The following is an 18,972-nucleotide window of genomic DNA, read 5'->3' as shown; positions in this document are numbered from 1 at the left end:
ACATGCTCAACATGAGCAAAACATTAATTGAGGTCTACCATGATAATGCACATTACTTCCCAATGAGTTGTGGGTAGCTGATAATGATTGGATAATCACACAATTCTTGATGGGGTTGCACTGTGTTTGACTTAATCTATGGGAACCAGGATTTGCCAGGTTTGTTCACCAACATACAAATTTATAAGGCAAACAGGCATGCATTAAGGTGCTCAAAGTTGCACCCCAGGGAAATCTGAACCATCACTGATTTTTTGATACGGTTGAAAATCGAAAGTAAAGTTTTAGAGATAACTGAATTTGAACTTAATGACAATGAATAGGGTAGTTCTAACTCATTAATTTACTTGAATGTTTTAATAAACATTGTTTGGCATTCATACTGGAATATGTGAAAGTTGTATGTCAATATGTGTTGAAATGAAGAAAAATTATAAAATCCCCCACCCCCCAAAAAAATATAAAGGGATAAATATATTAATTATAATGATTTAGGGGGATATATTTAGGGAATACTTTTATATAAGTGAAAAAGCAATAATTTGTTCCTTAACACTTTCGCCCGGTCATGACGCAGCATTGCGTCATCCGTTTACTGGCGGTAATACCGGGGATGACGCAGCATTGCGTCATCCACTTTAAATAATCGCCAAAAATCAGGTTTTTATCCGATTTTTTTGGGACTGGTTTTAAAATGTGCGCCGATGTCTTCCCATTTTCTTTGTTGAGCCTCGTGGCCCTCAGGTGGCTTGGCACACGCCGTCGGCCCATTGTTTTCGCTCCACTGTTGTGACCAATGTCGCCTCCCCTCACATCTCAAACGTGTGAACATTTCGTCTATTTTCCGTGGCTATATTTCTTACTGCGGCTTTAGAAACTATCTACGCTTACTTCACGATGGATAGTGATCATGAACAAGGCCCTTCCAGGAAGAAAATTGTGAAAGAAAGGCTTGAAAAGGAAAGGAATTGGGAGTGTAGCTGGAAGGCGTCTGAGCGCTCACTCGCGGCTAACGCGTGGCCCGTCTTCAACTCGTCGGCGGTTGGAGTGTGACCAGTTTTTTTATTTTATATGCTAATGTTCCTCTAGAGAATTCTATTGCGAATCCATTGAGACCAAAATGAAAGACCTAGGACAAAAATTGAGGTGACCAGAGTGAAAATAGTGAAAACATTTTATCGCGTTTGCGCGCTCCTGGGTAACTCATTCGCACTTTCTCTGTTTGCTGCGGGTAATTAGCCGGGCTTTTGGAGTTTATATGCATTTTGTGCTGTAGAGAATTCTATTGCAAACACAATGATACCAAATTTAATCTCGTAGGACGAGAATTAAGGTGACAAAGTTGAAGAGAGTATACACTTTTCAGAATTTACGCGCGCTCCCGTAACACCCTGGGTCCCATATCGCACAGTTGAAGGGTGGCGCGCGGGGGTACGCCAAAGTGTTAATCATCAAAACAACCTAAACAGACAAAGAAAAGAGACTTTGAAATCTGAAAAAATCAGCCAAAAAAAATTTATTCCTAAGTTCTGCAAGTTGTGACTGACTTATTTGTTGACCAATTTCATTCTATCTTCACATAGTTAGGGACGAATATGCACTCTCCAGGATGTAGAGGTTACAACAAAAACAGATAAACAAAGGAGGAGAAAAAAAATTGCACATTGCTCAAAGTAACAGATATAAACATTGGGCAATGTACTTATATGATATATAACAAAATAGAGCTTAACAACATACTTACTCATTATTTGTGTTATTATGTATTACTCAGCAATGCTATAAAGGCACCAGCTGTATATCCACTTTGTGGACACTTCTTTACTACTATTTTTCTTCTTTAAGCGTCGGACAGGTGCCTGCATCTCTTTATTACTGTACTGCATTATCCATCAGGTACAGTTAATAGGAGCTGTTCTCCTTATCAATAAAATATTATTCTTTTTAACAAATTTGTCTAAAATCAATTTCTGAAAATATTTTGTTGAAAATTTTACAATGCAGAAGCCAATAATTAGGAGATTTGTTTAACATTTTTAAGTAATTTTTACATAATTCAAATATTTTTCGCTCATCGGCCTCTTATTCTTAGCAGTGTAAGAAATAAGGGAGCATATTGACATGAATTTGTTTTTCTTGGAGGATCAAGTTTGTCATGAGATTGGCATAAAGATAATGTTCCTTAAGTGCCAGTAACATAAGATGAGGGGAGCACTTAGGGGTCTCACCTAAATTACTTATTCCATATTCAGTCCTTTTCATTGTTGCTTCTTATACATTGTTCACATTTGTGCATTTTCTCATGCTCACTACTTGTGTTCAACTTCTCACCCTACCACACCATCTCACTCTCTCAAGTTCACTAGAACAGACTTTCAATTTATGGCAAGATAAATATGAATACAGCACGTACCTGTCCATAACAACTCTGACCGAATCTTCTTCAAAAGAAGCTATTACTCCTAAGCTCAGAGCAATCTCTGTCTCTGATGACACAACAATGTTATCAGCAACCTGTAATGAAACAAATAAAACATAACAAATCACTGTACAACACTATGCAAAGTTCACCTATTCTTGACACATATCTGCATCAGTGTAACCAGCACAACATACATTCAATTATAATTGATTTATCATCACAGGATTAATACTGTGGTAGAAGGCTTGGCATGAACATTTTTCTCAGTGAAAGGCATTTGCTGATAATTTGTTCCACAAATATCATCTTTTCTAACAAATTAATGAAGTTAAGATATACAGTAAATAGAAACATTGCCTGTGGTGTATTCCAGGCCTCTAACCCCAAAACTTGGAGCCATGAACCAACTTTGATTCATGCAAACTACCAATGCTATTTAAAATTAAAGACGTACCAATAGCCAAATTTTGTCCAATACTGATGCAAGGGGCACCCAATATATGAATGGGAAACATTCTGAAAAGGTATTTGTAAGTGGGCTGTTCATAAGGTAAACTGCCCATTATCAACAGCATGCTAAGGATTATGATTGTAAGTGGACAAAATTTCTTGTCAATACGATAAGGAGCTCTTCTGGTATCAAAATGAATTAAAGTCCCCGTGGCGCAGTGGTAAAACACTCAGCCGGCACTTCGCGAATGCTTTGGCCTGGGAGAATTGACCGGGTGCCTATCCTTAACTGTAGCCTCTGTTCACCCAGCAGTGAATGGGTACCTGGTTGTTAAATAATTTGGTATATTGTATTCCGGGAAAGAATTAGGATCAAGGACCTGCCACAAACACTATGAATGCTAATGGCTTTACAAAAATGTAACAACTCTTGTGTATATGTGTATATGTGTATGTGTATATATATATATATATATATATATATATATATATATATATATATATATATATGTGACGGTAACGCGTTGGTGTTCGGCTGTTTAAGGCTAGGGGTATGGCCTCGTCACATAGTTATAAAAAAAAATAGAAAAACTGGAACTTCGTCTGTGGTAAGGTAAGGAGAAGACACACAAAACACAAGTAAACTTTAACAATGAAATTTTAATTACGTTAAATAAATCAAAACATGAAAATAATGCACAAACAAATTCTTATAATAAAATCAATCAATCAAAATAATAAGAATACTTAAATGACACAATGAAAAGTTACGTTAAGGCAAAATAACAAGAAGTGCAACACAAAGGTAAGTGGGAGGTGCTGGAATATTGGCTTAAAGCCACCACCTCTCTCAGTACACGCTAACGTCTAGCTGGGAGGAGTGCTGGCCACGAAAGCACTGAACATTCTGAGGACTGATGTTGGGGCGACCCCAGACATCAGGTAGTATTGGGGGGGGCGAGGCAGGTGCAGCCAGACCGGCGACCAATCAGCGGAGCCGTAGCGATCAACGGGTAGTTTGGTGGTTGGAGTTCGAACAGGTGGCTGGCTGCATACGTTTCTGCTCACCCTGGCAAGCCTTGCTGGTGTTGTTGTCGTTGTTGGACATTTCTTCCATAGTCTTTTTATATAATTGTGAAGACGTAATTATGGAGGGAAGAGCAGGCTCAATCTCTTGAAGGAGATTATCGTCACAACTCTCCCCCGAAGCCTGCGGTTCTGGAAGAAGTACGTCGTTATGTGGTGGAGTAATGGATGGAGTTGCTTCTACTTCATAAACTCTGGAGAGGGCATCGGCTATGGTGTTGTCAGAACCCTTGATATAGCGGATCTCCAGGTTGAAGTCTTGTAAATACAGAGCCCATCGTAGAAGACGCTGGTTGGTGAATTGGGCTTGATGTAGGAAGCGGAGAGGGTTGTGGTCTGAGAAGATGGTGGTAGACCTGGCGCCTTGTAGGTACGGAGCGAAGTGTTGGAGGTTCAGGACGATGGATAGTAGCTCCTTTTCAATAGTGCTGTAGTTCCTCTGGTATGGTTTCAGTTTGTAGCTGTAGTAGCTGACAGGTAGAACCTCCTCGCCTCGTTGTTGCATCAGGACACCACCAACGCCGGTACCACTGGCGTCGACATGAAGGATGAAAGGCTTGGTGATATCTGGAGAGGCGAGAATGGGGTTAGAACAGAGGAGGAATTTGAGTTGTTCGAAAGCAACGGTTTGCTGCATGGTCCAATTATACCGTTGCTTGGGACTGGTTAACAGAATTAGAGGTGTGGCGACTGTACTGAAATTCCTCACAAACCTACGGTAGTAAGAGGCAAGACCAAGGAAGCGCAGGAGCTGCTTCCTGGTGGTAGGCTGTGGATACTGTAGGATGGCTTGAGTGTGTGAGTCTAACGGAGCTATGCTGCCACTCCCAATAATATGACCCAGATAACGCACTTTACCTTTCGCGAAAGTGGACTTGCCCAGGTTGATGGTGAGGCCGGCTGTCAGGAGCTTGGAGAACAGACGTCGCAGCTGGAGCAGATGTTCACTCCAGGAGTTGGAGGCTACGATGATATCGTCCAGGTAGGCGTATGTGTTATCCAAGCCCTGGATGACACGGTTGACAGCTCTTTGAAAGGTGGCCGGGGCATTACATAGTCCGAAAGGAAGGCGTTCATATCTGAAAAGTCCAAAAGGAGTGATGAAGGCAGATATCTCTTTAGCGCGCTCCGTTAGACACACTTGATAGTACCCCTTAAGCAAGTCCACTTGGGACAAGTACTGGGCACTACCAATGGCATCAAGGATGTCATCTATCCTTGGCAAGGGGTAAGCATCCTTGACAGTGACAGAGTTCAGTTTACGATAGTCAGTGCACAACCGCACCTTACCTTGGGGTTTGGGCACCAAGATACAAGGTGAGGCCCAGGGGGACTCACAAGGTGTAGCCAGTCCATGGTCCAAGAGGTACTGCACCTCAGCACGCATGACTTCCTTCTTGCTCGGGCTGATTCGGTAGAAGGGTTGACGAATCGGCCGGGTGTCGGGGAGCAGTTGGATGTCGTGCTGGGTAACATTACACTCTTGGGGATCATCTCTGAACAACTCTTGATGTTCTCTGAAGATCTTGACGAGAGGTGCACTATGATTATCCTGAAAGTATTTGGGAAGATCATTAAGGATTTCGGAATTAGAAAGCGCTGACTCCTTGTCAGTGCTTTCGGGAGGAGAAGCTGGGAAGGTCTCACTGTGGATGTAGGGTTCTGTGAATGTGGAATAGTTAGTCAAGACAGTGGGAGGAGTACCATTATATTGCTTCAAGAGGTTGACGTGGCACAGCTGGGTCTTCCGCCGCCTATCTGGAGTCTCTATGACGTATGTGTTGTTGTTTCTGCACTCTTTGACGCAGTAGGGTCCTGAAAATTTGTTTTGTAAAGGTGAACCTGGGATAGGAAAATAGGCAAGGACGAAGTCTCCCGGCTTGAATTTTCTTACTTTGCTGGTCTGGTCGTAATGAGTCTTCATTCTCACCTGGGCTTTCAATAGATTATCATGGGCAAAGCGGTGGACTCTCTCTAGAATGTGTTGAAGGTTTTGAAGAAACTGGGGCACATTCTGATGCTCACTGAAGGTGGCATCTCTGAGAGAGTCTTTGAAAGCCTTAAGGGGAGTACGGCACTTACGGCCGTAGAGCATCTCATAAGGAGATACTCCTAGGGACTCATTGGGGAGACTTCTGAAAATACACATTATTAGGTCAATCTGCTTATCCCAATCCTTTGAGGTTTCACTACAAAACTTTTTCAAGAGTGCTTTGATGGTCTGATGACTACGTTCAAGAGAACCCTGTGAAGCAGGATGATAGGGGCTGGACAATACCTGTTTGATGTTGAACTCCTCCAGTGTCCTTTTGAAGAGATCACTGGTGAAGTTGGTGCCACAGTCACTTTGAATCTCCCTGGGAAATCCGTATTGAGTGAAGATCTTCAATAGATGTTTGATAACCGTAGCAGCCGTGATGTTCTTCACTGGAACTGCTATGGGAAATCTGGTGGTAGGACACAGGATGGTTAGGATGTAGGCGTTACCTGAACTGGTCCGAGGTAAAGGACCAACACAGTCTATTATGAGTCTGTGGAAAGGTTCCGCAGGCACCTGTATGGGAATCAGTGGTGCTCTGGGAATGGAGACGTTCGGTTTGCCTGCCATCTGACATGTATGACACTGTTTTACGTACTGTTTGACGTTGTTTACCATACCTGGCCAGTAGTAGTCTTGGCGAATCCCATGGTAAGTCTTGTTGAAGCCGTAGTGGGAGAATGCTCCGTGGGCCAGGTGTAGAATAGTGGGCCGCAGGCTGGTGGGAATCACAAGTTGTTCGGTGTTGGCCCAATCGTCCTCCTCCTTCAGTTTACTGGGTCTATATCTGCGGTAGAGCAAGTCGTTCTCTAGGAAGAACCCAGGAATACTGTCGGGTTGAGTCTCAGCCTGGAAAAACAATGGTGTTAAAGTAAGATCTTCCCTCTGCAACTTACGGAACTCCAACTTGGTCAGATGCGGGGGTAGTTTCTGAGGATCTTGAGGGACAGCGGTAGCAGTAGAGTCAGCTGGCTGTGGACGTGCGGCTTGTGCACGGGTGGTCACGAGAACCGGAGGAGAAACTTCATCACTCTCTTGAACCTCTGCTGGAACATACTCAAGAATAGGGTTTCTGGGCACAGAGTTACACACCTGGGGTTTGTCCATGACGATCAGGTTGGTCGGTTGCAGGTCTTCTGCCAAGTCGTTGCCTAGGAGAAGTTGCACTCCAGGCATGGGAAAAGGCTTTTCCCTGACGGCGACTTGGACTTCCCCGTTCACGTAGGGACAATCCAGGTGGACTCTGGCGAGAGGGTATGGAGTGGTAGCAGTGAGGTCAGTGATGAAGACTGTTTCCCCGGTGTAGACTATGTTGGGCACAGCCGACTTCAAGATGATCGATTGTAGAGCCGCTGTGTCCCTCAAGATCTTCAATTTGAAACGTCCCTCCGGATTTGAACCGTTGGCAGAGACAGTTCCAGTATACAGGTGGTTACTGAAAAGAGAAAGATCATTAACATCAACACCAACATTCATCACAGGCTTACCGGACTTAGGAGGAGTTGGTTTGGGTCGTTGTTGGTCAGTGGTTCCCTTGTATTGAGACTTACCACACTTGTCTATGGTATGTCCATAGAGTCTACAATACTTGCAGTACAGTTGTGAACCAGCTTGATCGGGGCTCACCTTCTCGTAACTGTACCACGACTTCTTACTGGAGGATGGTTCAGGTGTCAGCCGGTGGATGAGGCTGTAAGTGTCAGCCGACTTAGCACACTTCAGGTAGTCGGTTTCTTCTTTATCTGCTAAGTAGAGGCGGACAGGAGGCGGCACACGTCTCAAGAATTCTTCAACAAGCATCAGGTTGACGAGTTCTGTAAAAGTAGAGACATGTGCTGCTTCCAGCCATTTCATGAAATACCTCCGTTTCGTGTTAGCAAACTCGAGGAAGGTAGTGGTACTTGCCTTCAGGTGGTCACGGAATTTCCTTCTATAACTTTCAGTAGAGAGGAGGTAGGCGTCCAACACTGCTTGTTTCAGAGTGTAGTAGTCATTCTCAGACGCCAAAGTACTGAGTGTGACTGCAGCTCTACCTGTAAGATGGACTCTGAGAAGTGTGGCCCATTGGTCGACAGGCCAACTGAGTTGATTAGCAAGGGTTTCAAAGGTGGTAAAGAACACATCAACTTCTGCTTCTACAAAGGATGGCATTAACTTACTTGCATGTGATATATTAAAACTGACGGGAAGATTGGCAGTAGCTTGTTGGCGTTGAGTGAAGTGGGAAGTTTCCAAGGCGATTTCACGTTGACGACACTCTAGAGCCAGAGTTGCTTGTTGCTTGTCATGTTCGCGTTGCATCTCCAACTCGCGTCGTTTGGTTTCAAGCTGTACTCGTTCCCGCTCCTGGAGTAGTGCAACCTCACGTTCTTGGAGGGCGAGTCCTCGTTCGTGTTCTTCTCTCCTCAAAGCAGCTTCGCGTTCTCTGAGGGTGATTTCTCGTTCTTGTTCTTCCCTCCTCAAAGCAGCTTCGCGTTCTTGTTCTTCCCTTCTTATGGCAGCCGCTCGTTCTTGTTGTTCGCGGGCTTCCCTTTGCTGCTCACGTTCAATCTTAGCCAGCTCTAGTTTAAGTTTCATCGTTGCCAAGTCAGTTGTATCTGCAATATAGTAAGTTTCATGAGTTTCAGAGTCTATCTTACCTTGCTCTAAATAGTAATCCAGCAACAGGTTGTGTAGGTCATTTTTGTTGGCTTGGTAGGGAACTTCTAGTTGATACTCATGTGCAAGAGTTTGTAATTCAGTCCTCTTGGCACGACTTAAAGTCCCTATTTCACCTGCTGGATTTGCACGGAAAGTTTGGAGACGAAACATGGTGAAATTAGCAAATAAAGGTACACGAATATTCAATAATGAAATGTCAGAAACAGGACAACGTGGCAACTGGTACCTATCCTGTGTGATCTTTAACAATTAACGTTAAGTGAAAGATATTAAATGATTAAATTAAATCAAGGGCGCAGGAAATCTTGTACCCGGTACTCATGTAAGAGAATAAGGGCAAGAAAATCCTACTAACAAATGAAACAGAGTTTCGAAAACAAATGAAACAGTTAAATGCTTCAAAAGTAAAATTGGTAGTCCAAGGATGTAGGCATACCTTGCCAAGTCTCTAAAGGACATAAAGCAAGTTTTTCCTACTGAATTTAATATGATACTTACAGAATTAGCGAACTTTTGTGCTCTGAAAAAATAAGCTAATTCCCTACCGTTGTATGTATCATCATCTCTGACTGACGTGTAGGGGTGCGAGGTGTCAACTGGTGACGAGAACTGCTGCTGAGGTCCCAATTCAGCAACTAAAGTTCGAGCTAGAGGAACTATGGCCCTCTTTGTCCTCCTACAGTCAGATTGCAGAAGATTGGGTACTCTTGACCCGGGGCAGACCACAGTACCAGGGTACCAATATGATGATCTGTCAGAATGAGAAATATTCAAGGGACATAGATGGTAAATACGAGTAATAACAAGGAGGGAGAGATGACCAATTAAGAGTATGACTGAGGCCTACAGTCACCACGTAATCCAAAGTTGTCTCACCTTCACTATATGTTACTCTCGTAATGCACAATACACCGCACCTTATAAAAAATGAAATTGAATGAAAAATAGTAAAGCTACGTTAACAAAGTTAAATACGCTTACCATAAATTACCACTTGGCACCAGTACCTGAGTGAAGCTCCCGGACAGGCCCCCATATAACTTGTGACGGTAACGCGTTGGTGTTCGGCTGTTTAAGGCTAGGGGTATGGCCTCGTCACATAGTTATAAAAAAAAATAGAAAAACTGGAACTTCGTCTGTGGTAAGGTAAGGAGAAGACACACAAAACACAAGTAAAACTTTAACAATGAAATTTTAATTACGTTAAATAAATCAAAACATGAAAATAATGCACAAACAAATTCTTATAATAAAATCAATCAAAATAATAAGAATAATTAGATGACACAATGAAAAGTTACGTTAAGGCAAAATAACAAGAAGTGCAATACAAAGTAAAATGGGAGGTGCTGGAATATTGGCTTAAAGCCACCACCTCTCTCAGTACACGCTAACGTCTAGCTGGGAGGAGTGCTGGCCACGAAAGCACTGAACATTCTGAGGACTGATGTTGGGGCGACCCCAGACATCAGGTAGTATTGGGGGGGGCGAGGCAGGTGCAGCCAGACCGGCGACCAATCAGCGGAGCCGTAGCGATCAACGGGTAGTTTGGTGGTTGGAGTTCGAACAGGTGGCTGGCTGCATACGTTTCTGCTCACCCTGGCAAGCCTTGCTGGTGTTGTTGTCGTTGTTGGACATTTCTTCCATAGTCTTTTTATATAATTGTGAAGACGTAATTATGGAGGGAAGAGCAGGCTCAATCTCTTGAAGGAGATTATCGTCACAATATATATATATATATATATATATATATATATATATATATATATATATACATATATATAATATATATATATATATATATATATGTAATATATATAGAAAAATCTGACAAATTCTGGCAAAAACTACTTCTACTGGGCTTCAACATCCAACTTTAATATAAAGTATGTATTGTGGTCATACAGAAGTCCTTTACCTTACAAGCCAACAAAACTTGAGGTATCTGAACAAAAGATATCTAAATACTGTACCTGCAAGCCAACAGATGCTAGTTTGGTAGGGTTAGGATGAGTGGAAGACCTTGTGAAGGCATGAAGAAACTGGCCTGGCACCGTCTCAATTACAGGAATTGTTTTTACCAAAACAAGCCAGGACAAACAATCTCCACTAAATTCTCTGTGAAAATAAATGATTTAAAATAAAGTGATACATTTATAAACTGAAAACCTCATGCACACTGCAGTATATTGATAAAACTGCACCTCCTGAAAATATGAAACACTAACCAGCCAATGAGTCTGAAGACACATTTTTATTTATCAACTGCACACCAAGTAATACTTCAAACTTCAGTATCTCCCAAGGTAAGTGGATACCTGATCTTGTCAGCCATTATGACTTCCGTAGGCTGTTACCTGAAGCAGCTTATGATAGGATGTTGACCAAAACCAAACTGTAACCAATTTCTTCTTATATAAATGGCCACAATTTAACTTTTATTTTGCAGAAGAGGGTCTCGGCTTGGATATCGAACTATTCGGCATTTCATTTATGTGTTCTTTCTGGACCCAAAGAAGAGTGGGTCCTTAAGGGGGCGTCTGGTTGGCATCTGGGTCCAAAAATGCAAAAATGAAAACTCATTCGATTTCAATCAAACTTTTTTGACAAGTTCTATATGAAAAGTGTTTCATCTGGTCAAAGTTTCAGCATTGTAGCATAAATAGGAAGGGAGAAAAAAAATATTGAAGTAGTTGTGAAAATTATGCAAAAATGGTCAAAATCGATTATCAATCAAAAGTGTCAACTGAAATCATAACTACAACTCTTTGCTATCACAATAGCATATATTAAACAAATATTATTATTAGTTTAATTGGAAAAAAAATTTAAGGAAAAAAAAAAAAAAAAAAGGATTTTTTTTTCTTTTTTTTTTTTTTTAATATTTTTTTTTTCATTTTTTTGGGGGGCGATTTGCATCAAACTTACACACCTGACTGTACGTAAGCCTATCTGTAAGGATGCCAATTTTGGAGAAAATTGGTTGATGTCAACCCCAGCCACAGATTTTAGAACCTTAGACTTTATTCATTTCTGTTTTTTTTTCAATTGACACAAACGTTTACAAAACTCATTCTTTTTTTATTCAATTTACATGAAACTTACACAGTATATGTGGAGGGCATGTCTCTACATTGGGGGGCTTTCATTTTTCTCTAAGTTCATTTATTGATTTTATAATAGCAATAAACATGCCATATTTGCAAAAAAAATTTGGGGAACTTTGAACATTTGTATTGGGAAAACTAAAGATGTTTTGGAAATTCTAAATCCCCAAATCCTTTATTATATGCTAATGTGTCAGAAAAGTATCACAGAATAATTTTATCTGAAACGTGTGTTCTGAAGTGTGGACTTGAAAATGTGTAAAAAACGTTCAAAAAAAAAAAAAAAAAAAAAAAACTCCCTTTCTATTTACGCTGCAGTACTGAAACTTGGGACAATTTAAGCACTTTTCATATACAACTAGAAAAATAATATTGGTTGACATTGAACAACTTTCATTATAATAACCAGACGCCCCCTTAATACATTGTCCCATACTCTTAATATTTGTAATCAAATACACACAATTCTGGTTTCTTTGGGTCACAAGTCATATGATATCCATTATTTTTACTAAGCTTTCTCAATTTGTACATATTTCCTCTTCCACTTAAATATCAGCCTTATCCTACACTATACCCCACATTTTCCACACATTATTAATTGAACAAAACTTTTGTTCTCAATATTCAGACAAACATATTTAAAATATTCTTACTGTATTTTAACAAAGTAAGCCTATACTCCTCTTTTTGCCACAACAAATATAATAACAAATAAGTTCAGTTACCAAAATCTTACCTCTTAATGGGATCCTGGCACCAAAGCCCTCTCACATTAGAATGTTTTTTTCCATCAGAAATTTCCAAGTGCAACAGCAGGCACCAGTGACGAAAATAGTCCAAGTGTGTCTGGCATGGAACAGTATCATTAAAGGGATAAAGGCAACATGTCCAAGTATAATAGTCTGAAATTTCAGAAACTTTGTCACATAAAATACATTCACAGTCTAAATAAATCTCTAACTACCTAGCTATATATAACAAAGCATTTTTCAGATTTAATGATGTGTGTCTAAAGCAAAATCTTATTTATATTATTTGGCTACTTTGCACCTTGTTCACACCCATGTCACACACTACAGAAGTAATGTCTTTTGCAAATAGTAAACAAGGCTTCCCATTTTGTTCTGCTAGAATAACAGCAACCTTGCATCCTCTGTGATGAAGGGGTGGTGGTGGGAAAATATATTGGGTTGGAGTCAAAACCTCTTGAATTTTCACCCCACCAAAAGGAATAAACTTTTCTGGCAAGCAATTTAAAGTGTAGCAAGGGGGAGACAGCAAAGGGGATGAGAACACTAACAATGGATGTGTGAAAGAAACTTGCCAGTGAAGAATTACAAACAGGTAGGGTACTTGTAAAGTGTGATGGAAGGAAACAATAAAACAATCATGAACATGAATGGTTTACCAAGTGTAGATGAAGTACAGATCAAGCACAAATTATTAAATCTTCTGATAGAAAACTGGTATAGAGGATTTGCTGAATCATACTAACAGCATTAAAAAGTGGTACTTTGCTAAATGACTTGAAAGGAGCAAAGATTGTACCATTGTATAATTTTAAGGGAGAATGTAATGACAGTAAGAAAAAATAGTCAAGAAACTGTCCAATTTAATAGTACAACACCAATTACTAATTTTACATATAATTATTTGAAATTCATATTAATGAGGTAAATCCCTTCAGTAATAACAAGAATGTGATACTCAAATATCAATAACTAGCACAACAGAACACTAGTAATGCAATGAATCTTATAGGAGCAAATCTGGGAAAAGAATATAAATTATATTATATCATTTTGAAAACTCACCTTTAGCAAATGATCTGTGGTATTAGGAACAAGTGTGGCCATGGCATGTGGAGGCTCTGGAACTGGATTTCTGTCGATCTTTTGATATATTGAGCAAGTCACCAGGTGGGCACACTTTGTACAAGCTCTTTCAAAATCTATTGGCTCAGGAAGAGGCGGCAACATTTGAGGCTGAAACAGAAAGTTAAGCTTGTACAGAAGTAACCATCTATAGATAAAATTGTTGTAAGAGAGGCTACAACCTGGAACATAAGGAAACAGACTAGAAAAGGTAACCTGAAAATTGGTAGGCACTTCAACCTACAACCTGAGAACTGTCAGGCAAAAATAAGAGCACGAAGGCACAATGCAAAAATGAGAAGTCATTTCATGCATGCATTCACTAGTACACACTGCAGAGGGGGAGTGGAGGCACATGTACTAAGTGGTACCCTAACCTGGGAAACAAGATTAACACACTGCCCAATGGATGGTGATACCTCAGCTAAGCCAAAGGAAGAGATAAAACATGGTAGTTGAATTTCGGCAGGAACTTCCCACATACATCCTGGCAGATTGTGGGAATGTCTTCCAGATATTTTACACCCAGAGTGAGAATCTAAAGAAGAGAGAGGATCAACTCAACCCCTTTTGATTTTACAGAATAGGGTTTTCAAAGGGTTCAGTTAAACTATGATCCATTGAGGCTCCAATGGATACTGTGATTATTTATTTGATCATAGGCAAACAAGGGCTAATCCCCCAAAACTTTAACAATCTCAAAATTTATCACCAGTCGAGCCTGGCCTCAGGCTGGGCTCGGGGAGTAGAAGAACTCCCAGAACCTTCTCCAGGTAAGGCTAATAATGCCCTCCATTCTTAATGCACAATGACTATTGATAATGGGCAGATAACCCAACTAACCCCATGCAGCTTTTTTTAACTGCAAAGATTTACATAAAGTAAAATAAATGTATATAACAGAAAAATGTTAACTTGTATTTAGATATGAAGAGCATTAAATTACCAATTTATAAATTATCTCTATAGGTATGATAAATCTCTCAAAAATCCACTTTTGAAGAAATCAACAACTATCACCATTGAAAATGGCAAGGAATGCATTTGTACAAATTTCTGAACTGCACTGTCTACTTTAAACTTTGGAAGGTAATAAAATTAATGATAGCAAAGATTCTTTTGTGTTCAGTAATACAGTTTATTGTCTTATAATTTATTTGTAAGGCTTAACCATGTATATATTATAACTAATACATATTTGTTCTCTAAACTTTATTATTATAATGTTGTTAAATTGAGACAGTGCCAATAAAATTCTTAGAGAGATGTGGTAGTAAGATATAGAATAGGGTTTTGGTGATGTACAGTACATTCAGCTACTGCTGTTAATCAAGCGGTCATGTACTTAAATAAAATAAATTAGCACAAAATGACCTGAACACTGAAAAATACACACACTAGTTCATTATGAAATCCTGACTTTAATGAATGTGCAAATTGTCCATTGACTGAGCAACAGAGGAAGGTTTATCTCCCTCACTTGGATGGGTATTTATGAATCAATTAGGGCTTCATTACCTGCTTAATGATGTTCTGGGAGTGCTTCTACTCCCAAGCCCGGCCCGAGGCCAGGTTTGACTTGTGACATTGTAGGCTTAGTTGGTTGGCATGTGGCTATACACATCAACAAAAGGTAAACTAAAGGTAGGTAATTGGTGTTTACCAGACAGACCAGTAACAGCCAATGATAAGCTCAGGGAAGTTACCAAAGAGACATCCCAGAAAAAAATAAAGACATCCAAATTGTGAATACAAAATCCAAATCATTATCTCTTTTTCATACATTCATGTGAATAGTATTATAGAATAGGAGGGCTAATAATATAGTGACATACCAAGTTTCCCTCTAGCAATACAGGCTTGGCAGTTATATAATGGATAATATCATTGCGAAGCTGGATGAGCCCTCTTTTCTCGTTATCTCCAGCTGGAACTTCTTCCATTGCACCATCCCTAAAATCAATCATAAAACTTTTTAATAAAGTGCTTCATTTGAATTATTTTAATATATGCCATTTAAAGGTTAAAAAAATCTAGCAATGTCAATGAACCTACAGTAAAGTTAATTAAGGTTTTATATGTACACATGGTTTTATTCCTCTCAACTACACTTTGTATATTGAATTGAATTAAATACTATTTATCCTTTGTACATTTGTTTACATTTATACAAATTAAAAAAACTAATTCATAAAAGGTTGTGTAGTTATAATTGAGTTATTTATAAATAAAAAACCCAGCATTAAATGTAATGAACCGCCATTTTCTGGGTGAGCTCCAGAGGCTCCCTGGAGCTATTGGACAGATATACACTATATTATTCTGGGGCATCAGTCAATGGAGTTCTGCCTACTGGGGGACCACAAGCCAGAACCTGGCCCCCTCAGAGGCACAGGGAGCAACAGCTTATAGAACCCCCCACCTCCCATGTGTTTAGGAGCATTCTATGTCTGCCATCGACCAGGGTTAGGCACCCAGAAATTTAGGCATAACTAAACAGATCCCACCTGGAAAGAAATTGCAAGCAAAGACTGAACAGAGACAGAACTCGTCCAAAAACAGACAGGTCACCACAACTTGGGTAAGACGCATGAATATGTGATGTGCCAGATTCAAGCCAAAAAGGAAGGCAACGAAAGAGGCAAGCCTGATGCCCCACCACGAAACCTAACCAGGCCCTGAACCCCGGATGAATTGGGATGTGGCAATACACGTCCTGGAAATTCTTGTCTTGATATCTCTGACCAGAAGGCCTGGTCAGAGATATTCCACAGGGACATTAATTCACAGAACCACCAAAAAGTAGGTAATTGGGGTCTGCCAGTCAGACCAGTAACACCCAGTGATAAGATCTGGGGAGCTACTGAGGGGACAGCCCAGGATAAATTACATCCTGATTATAAAAAAGAAATCCACATCATTACCTCATGTCACGAATCCATGTGAATATTATAGCATAGGAGGGCTAATAATACACTGATATGCAACCTTTCACTTTGCCTTACTCACACAGTACCATCGCAGTGAGCAGAAGTCACTCTACCAAACTTCATGTTAATTACCATACAATCAAATTCATCACAATTATTCCTTCTAAACAAGTTGCTTCCATTCGAAGACTTCATTGTATGAAAATAACATGCTTAGTAATGTTATCATACTTAAGGTATAATAGTAATCCTGCTTTTGGATCTTGTCTCCTGTCACCACTCATCATGCTGTACAGAGTAACTTGTCCACGGTGTTCAGCAGAGAAGCTCGACCGTCCTGTTTTCAACTCGAGAGGTATCACCTGTAGATGTAATAGATTTACTCTCCACTTATCTTTTTAGATCCAGTTTAGCAACAAAGAAAAACAGCTCACTCTATCTGAATTCCAAGACTCATTTCTCTGAGTGTATAGTGAATGATTTTAGTTATAAGAAATTTGTTATAAATTGGCTGTCTGCTAATACAACAAATATTTGTAATAGTGTAAAGATTTGTTAATCGAGGCTCACCTGTTCCTGGTACACACAGGTCCAAAACAAACACTGCCCTGAGAGACAACCAATACAGTACAGAGCATCCTGCTGCCTGGTGTCTTGTATTGTGTTAAACCAGAGTACAGGGGTACCTCAGTTTAAGAATTTAATCCATTCCTGGAGACGGTTCGTAACCCGAAAATTCGTAAACCGAAGCGAATTTCCCCATAAGAAATAATGGGAAATGAATTAATCCATTCCTGACTCCCCAAAAACTTCACTTCAAAGTGAATTTTATACCTAATTCACCCAAATCTGCACTACAAAAGTATGTTCAAGTTATTACTTACCCTTGCTGCTGGCATATGGAAGATGGTGAGGAGGGGGGGAGGAGGAGAGGTGTTACTGTTTGGAAGGGGAGTCCCCTTCCATTATAGCATCAGACAGTGAAGATTTCTCTGGAGTGCACTCTCTGGTACGTTTTACCTGCATACCACTAGGTCCTGGTTGTGGCTCACTGCTCGATTTCTCACTGTTCTCACAAGGAAATGTTCAATTGAAGATTTTTTTCCCTTTCTTTGCAACACTTGTCTGTAGTGAGGCATCACATTGTCATTAAAAAGATCAATGCAACAGCCTACTACAGCTTTATCTGGGTGATTCTTTTCAGCAAAACTTTGCAGTCCTTCCCATACTGCACATATTGTCTTAATTAATGAGGAAAGGACATTCTCTACTGTCTCCTCTTCCTCCCCTGATGATTTGTTGTACTGCCTAGCTAGTTCAACAACACGAGTACCATTTTCATGCTTACGAATGATTTCTTATTTTTCCTCTATGGTCATTCTCACATGTGATTTCTTACCTTGAACTTTACCGCTGGCTTTCTTGGGGGCCCAATAGCAAGATATATAATAACTTTTATGCTCAAATGGCCAAAAATCCAACAAAAAACTGTAAATTCTTGTGAAGAATTCAGGCAGGATAGTCATTGTGCATGAAGCACTGGCAAACTGAGGCGCGATCACCGTGCCACCAGGCGCTAGGTCGGCTGTACGCGTATCAACAAACTCAAAGTTCGTATCCTGATTCAAATTTTCCGAACAAATTGGGCTCGTGACCCGAAAAGTTCATAAACAGGGACGTTTGTAACCCGAGGTACCACTGTATCTTATGATCTGATATTAATGCACATGGTAGCATGCTCTTCAGTGAAGCTTTTACTTTGTTTTCCAAAGTGTTTTTTTGGCGACAGCATTCCAAATGGTTTAGGGTAGGCATCTGTCACCCCTATGTTTAATGCCTCTTTTCTTGGGAACCACTGAGCATCAAGATATAAGTGTGTAAGGATGTATGGAGTGTCATTGATAGTTTTTTTTTTAACTGAATGGACATATATTCTGGTAACCAACTAGCAGTGCATGGGGGTAATGCAACACCAATAATTGCCCCATCGCTTTTTACTCATAATGCACCATTCTAGATGTGAACACTTCCAATTTTACAGTTTACAGCCTGAATATGAAATAAAATATATCAAATAGTTGCCTCACAAGAATATTTTTCTTACAGTTTTTTGAAGAACTGTACTGTCATGGGAAACAAAGACTTCTAGTTTAGAATTTCTATTTTATAAAACAATGTCTCTAATTTAGAATTTATATTTCATAAAACAACGTAGGTGCTAGAGAGTTTTTAATCATGTGTTGCAAGTGATCAGTAAGTGGCCAAGCACTGGCTACCTTGCCCTAAGTGGCTGAGGACCATGTTGTTATGCTGAAGACAAAAATTAAACCCGTGACAGTAACAACACTTTTGTTTATCCCAAGATTTAGATGGGTCTGAATAGTGAAACTCTCACTTCTTG

The 18,972-nt window shown here is 40.0% G+C and overlaps 1 protein-coding gene across 1 annotated transcript in view; it reads right to left on the bottom strand.

The window, feature by feature from the left end:
- Window positions 1-18,972, bottom strand: part of Dna2 (DNA replication helicase/nuclease 2) — a 40,771-nt gene that overhangs the window by 12,453 nt on the left and 9,346 nt on the right. Inside the window, exons 8-13 of the mRNA XM_045739956.2 lie at window positions 16,803-16,933; window positions 15,477-15,594; window positions 13,582-13,752; window positions 12,504-12,613; window positions 10,631-10,775; window positions 2,414-2,514 (exon numbers count right to left, since the gene is read on the bottom strand). Of these exons, the coding sequence (XP_045595912.2) occupies window positions 2,414-2,514; window positions 10,631-10,775; window positions 12,504-12,613; window positions 13,582-13,752; window positions 15,477-15,594; window positions 16,803-16,933 (776 nt within the window). The remainder of the gene's footprint in view (window positions 1-2,413; window positions 2,515-10,630; window positions 10,776-12,503; window positions 12,614-13,581; window positions 13,753-15,476; window positions 15,595-16,802; window positions 16,934-18,972) is intronic.

Source organism: Procambarus clarkii, chromosome 26, assembly GCF_040958095.1.
Source record: "Procambarus clarkii isolate CNS0578487 chromosome 26, FALCON_Pclarkii_2.0, whole genome shotgun sequence".
Classification (NCBI taxonomy): domain Eukaryota; kingdom Metazoa; phylum Arthropoda; class Malacostraca; order Decapoda; family Cambaridae; genus Procambarus; species Procambarus clarkii.
This window is presented reverse-complemented; position numbering and strand designations above follow the sequence as displayed.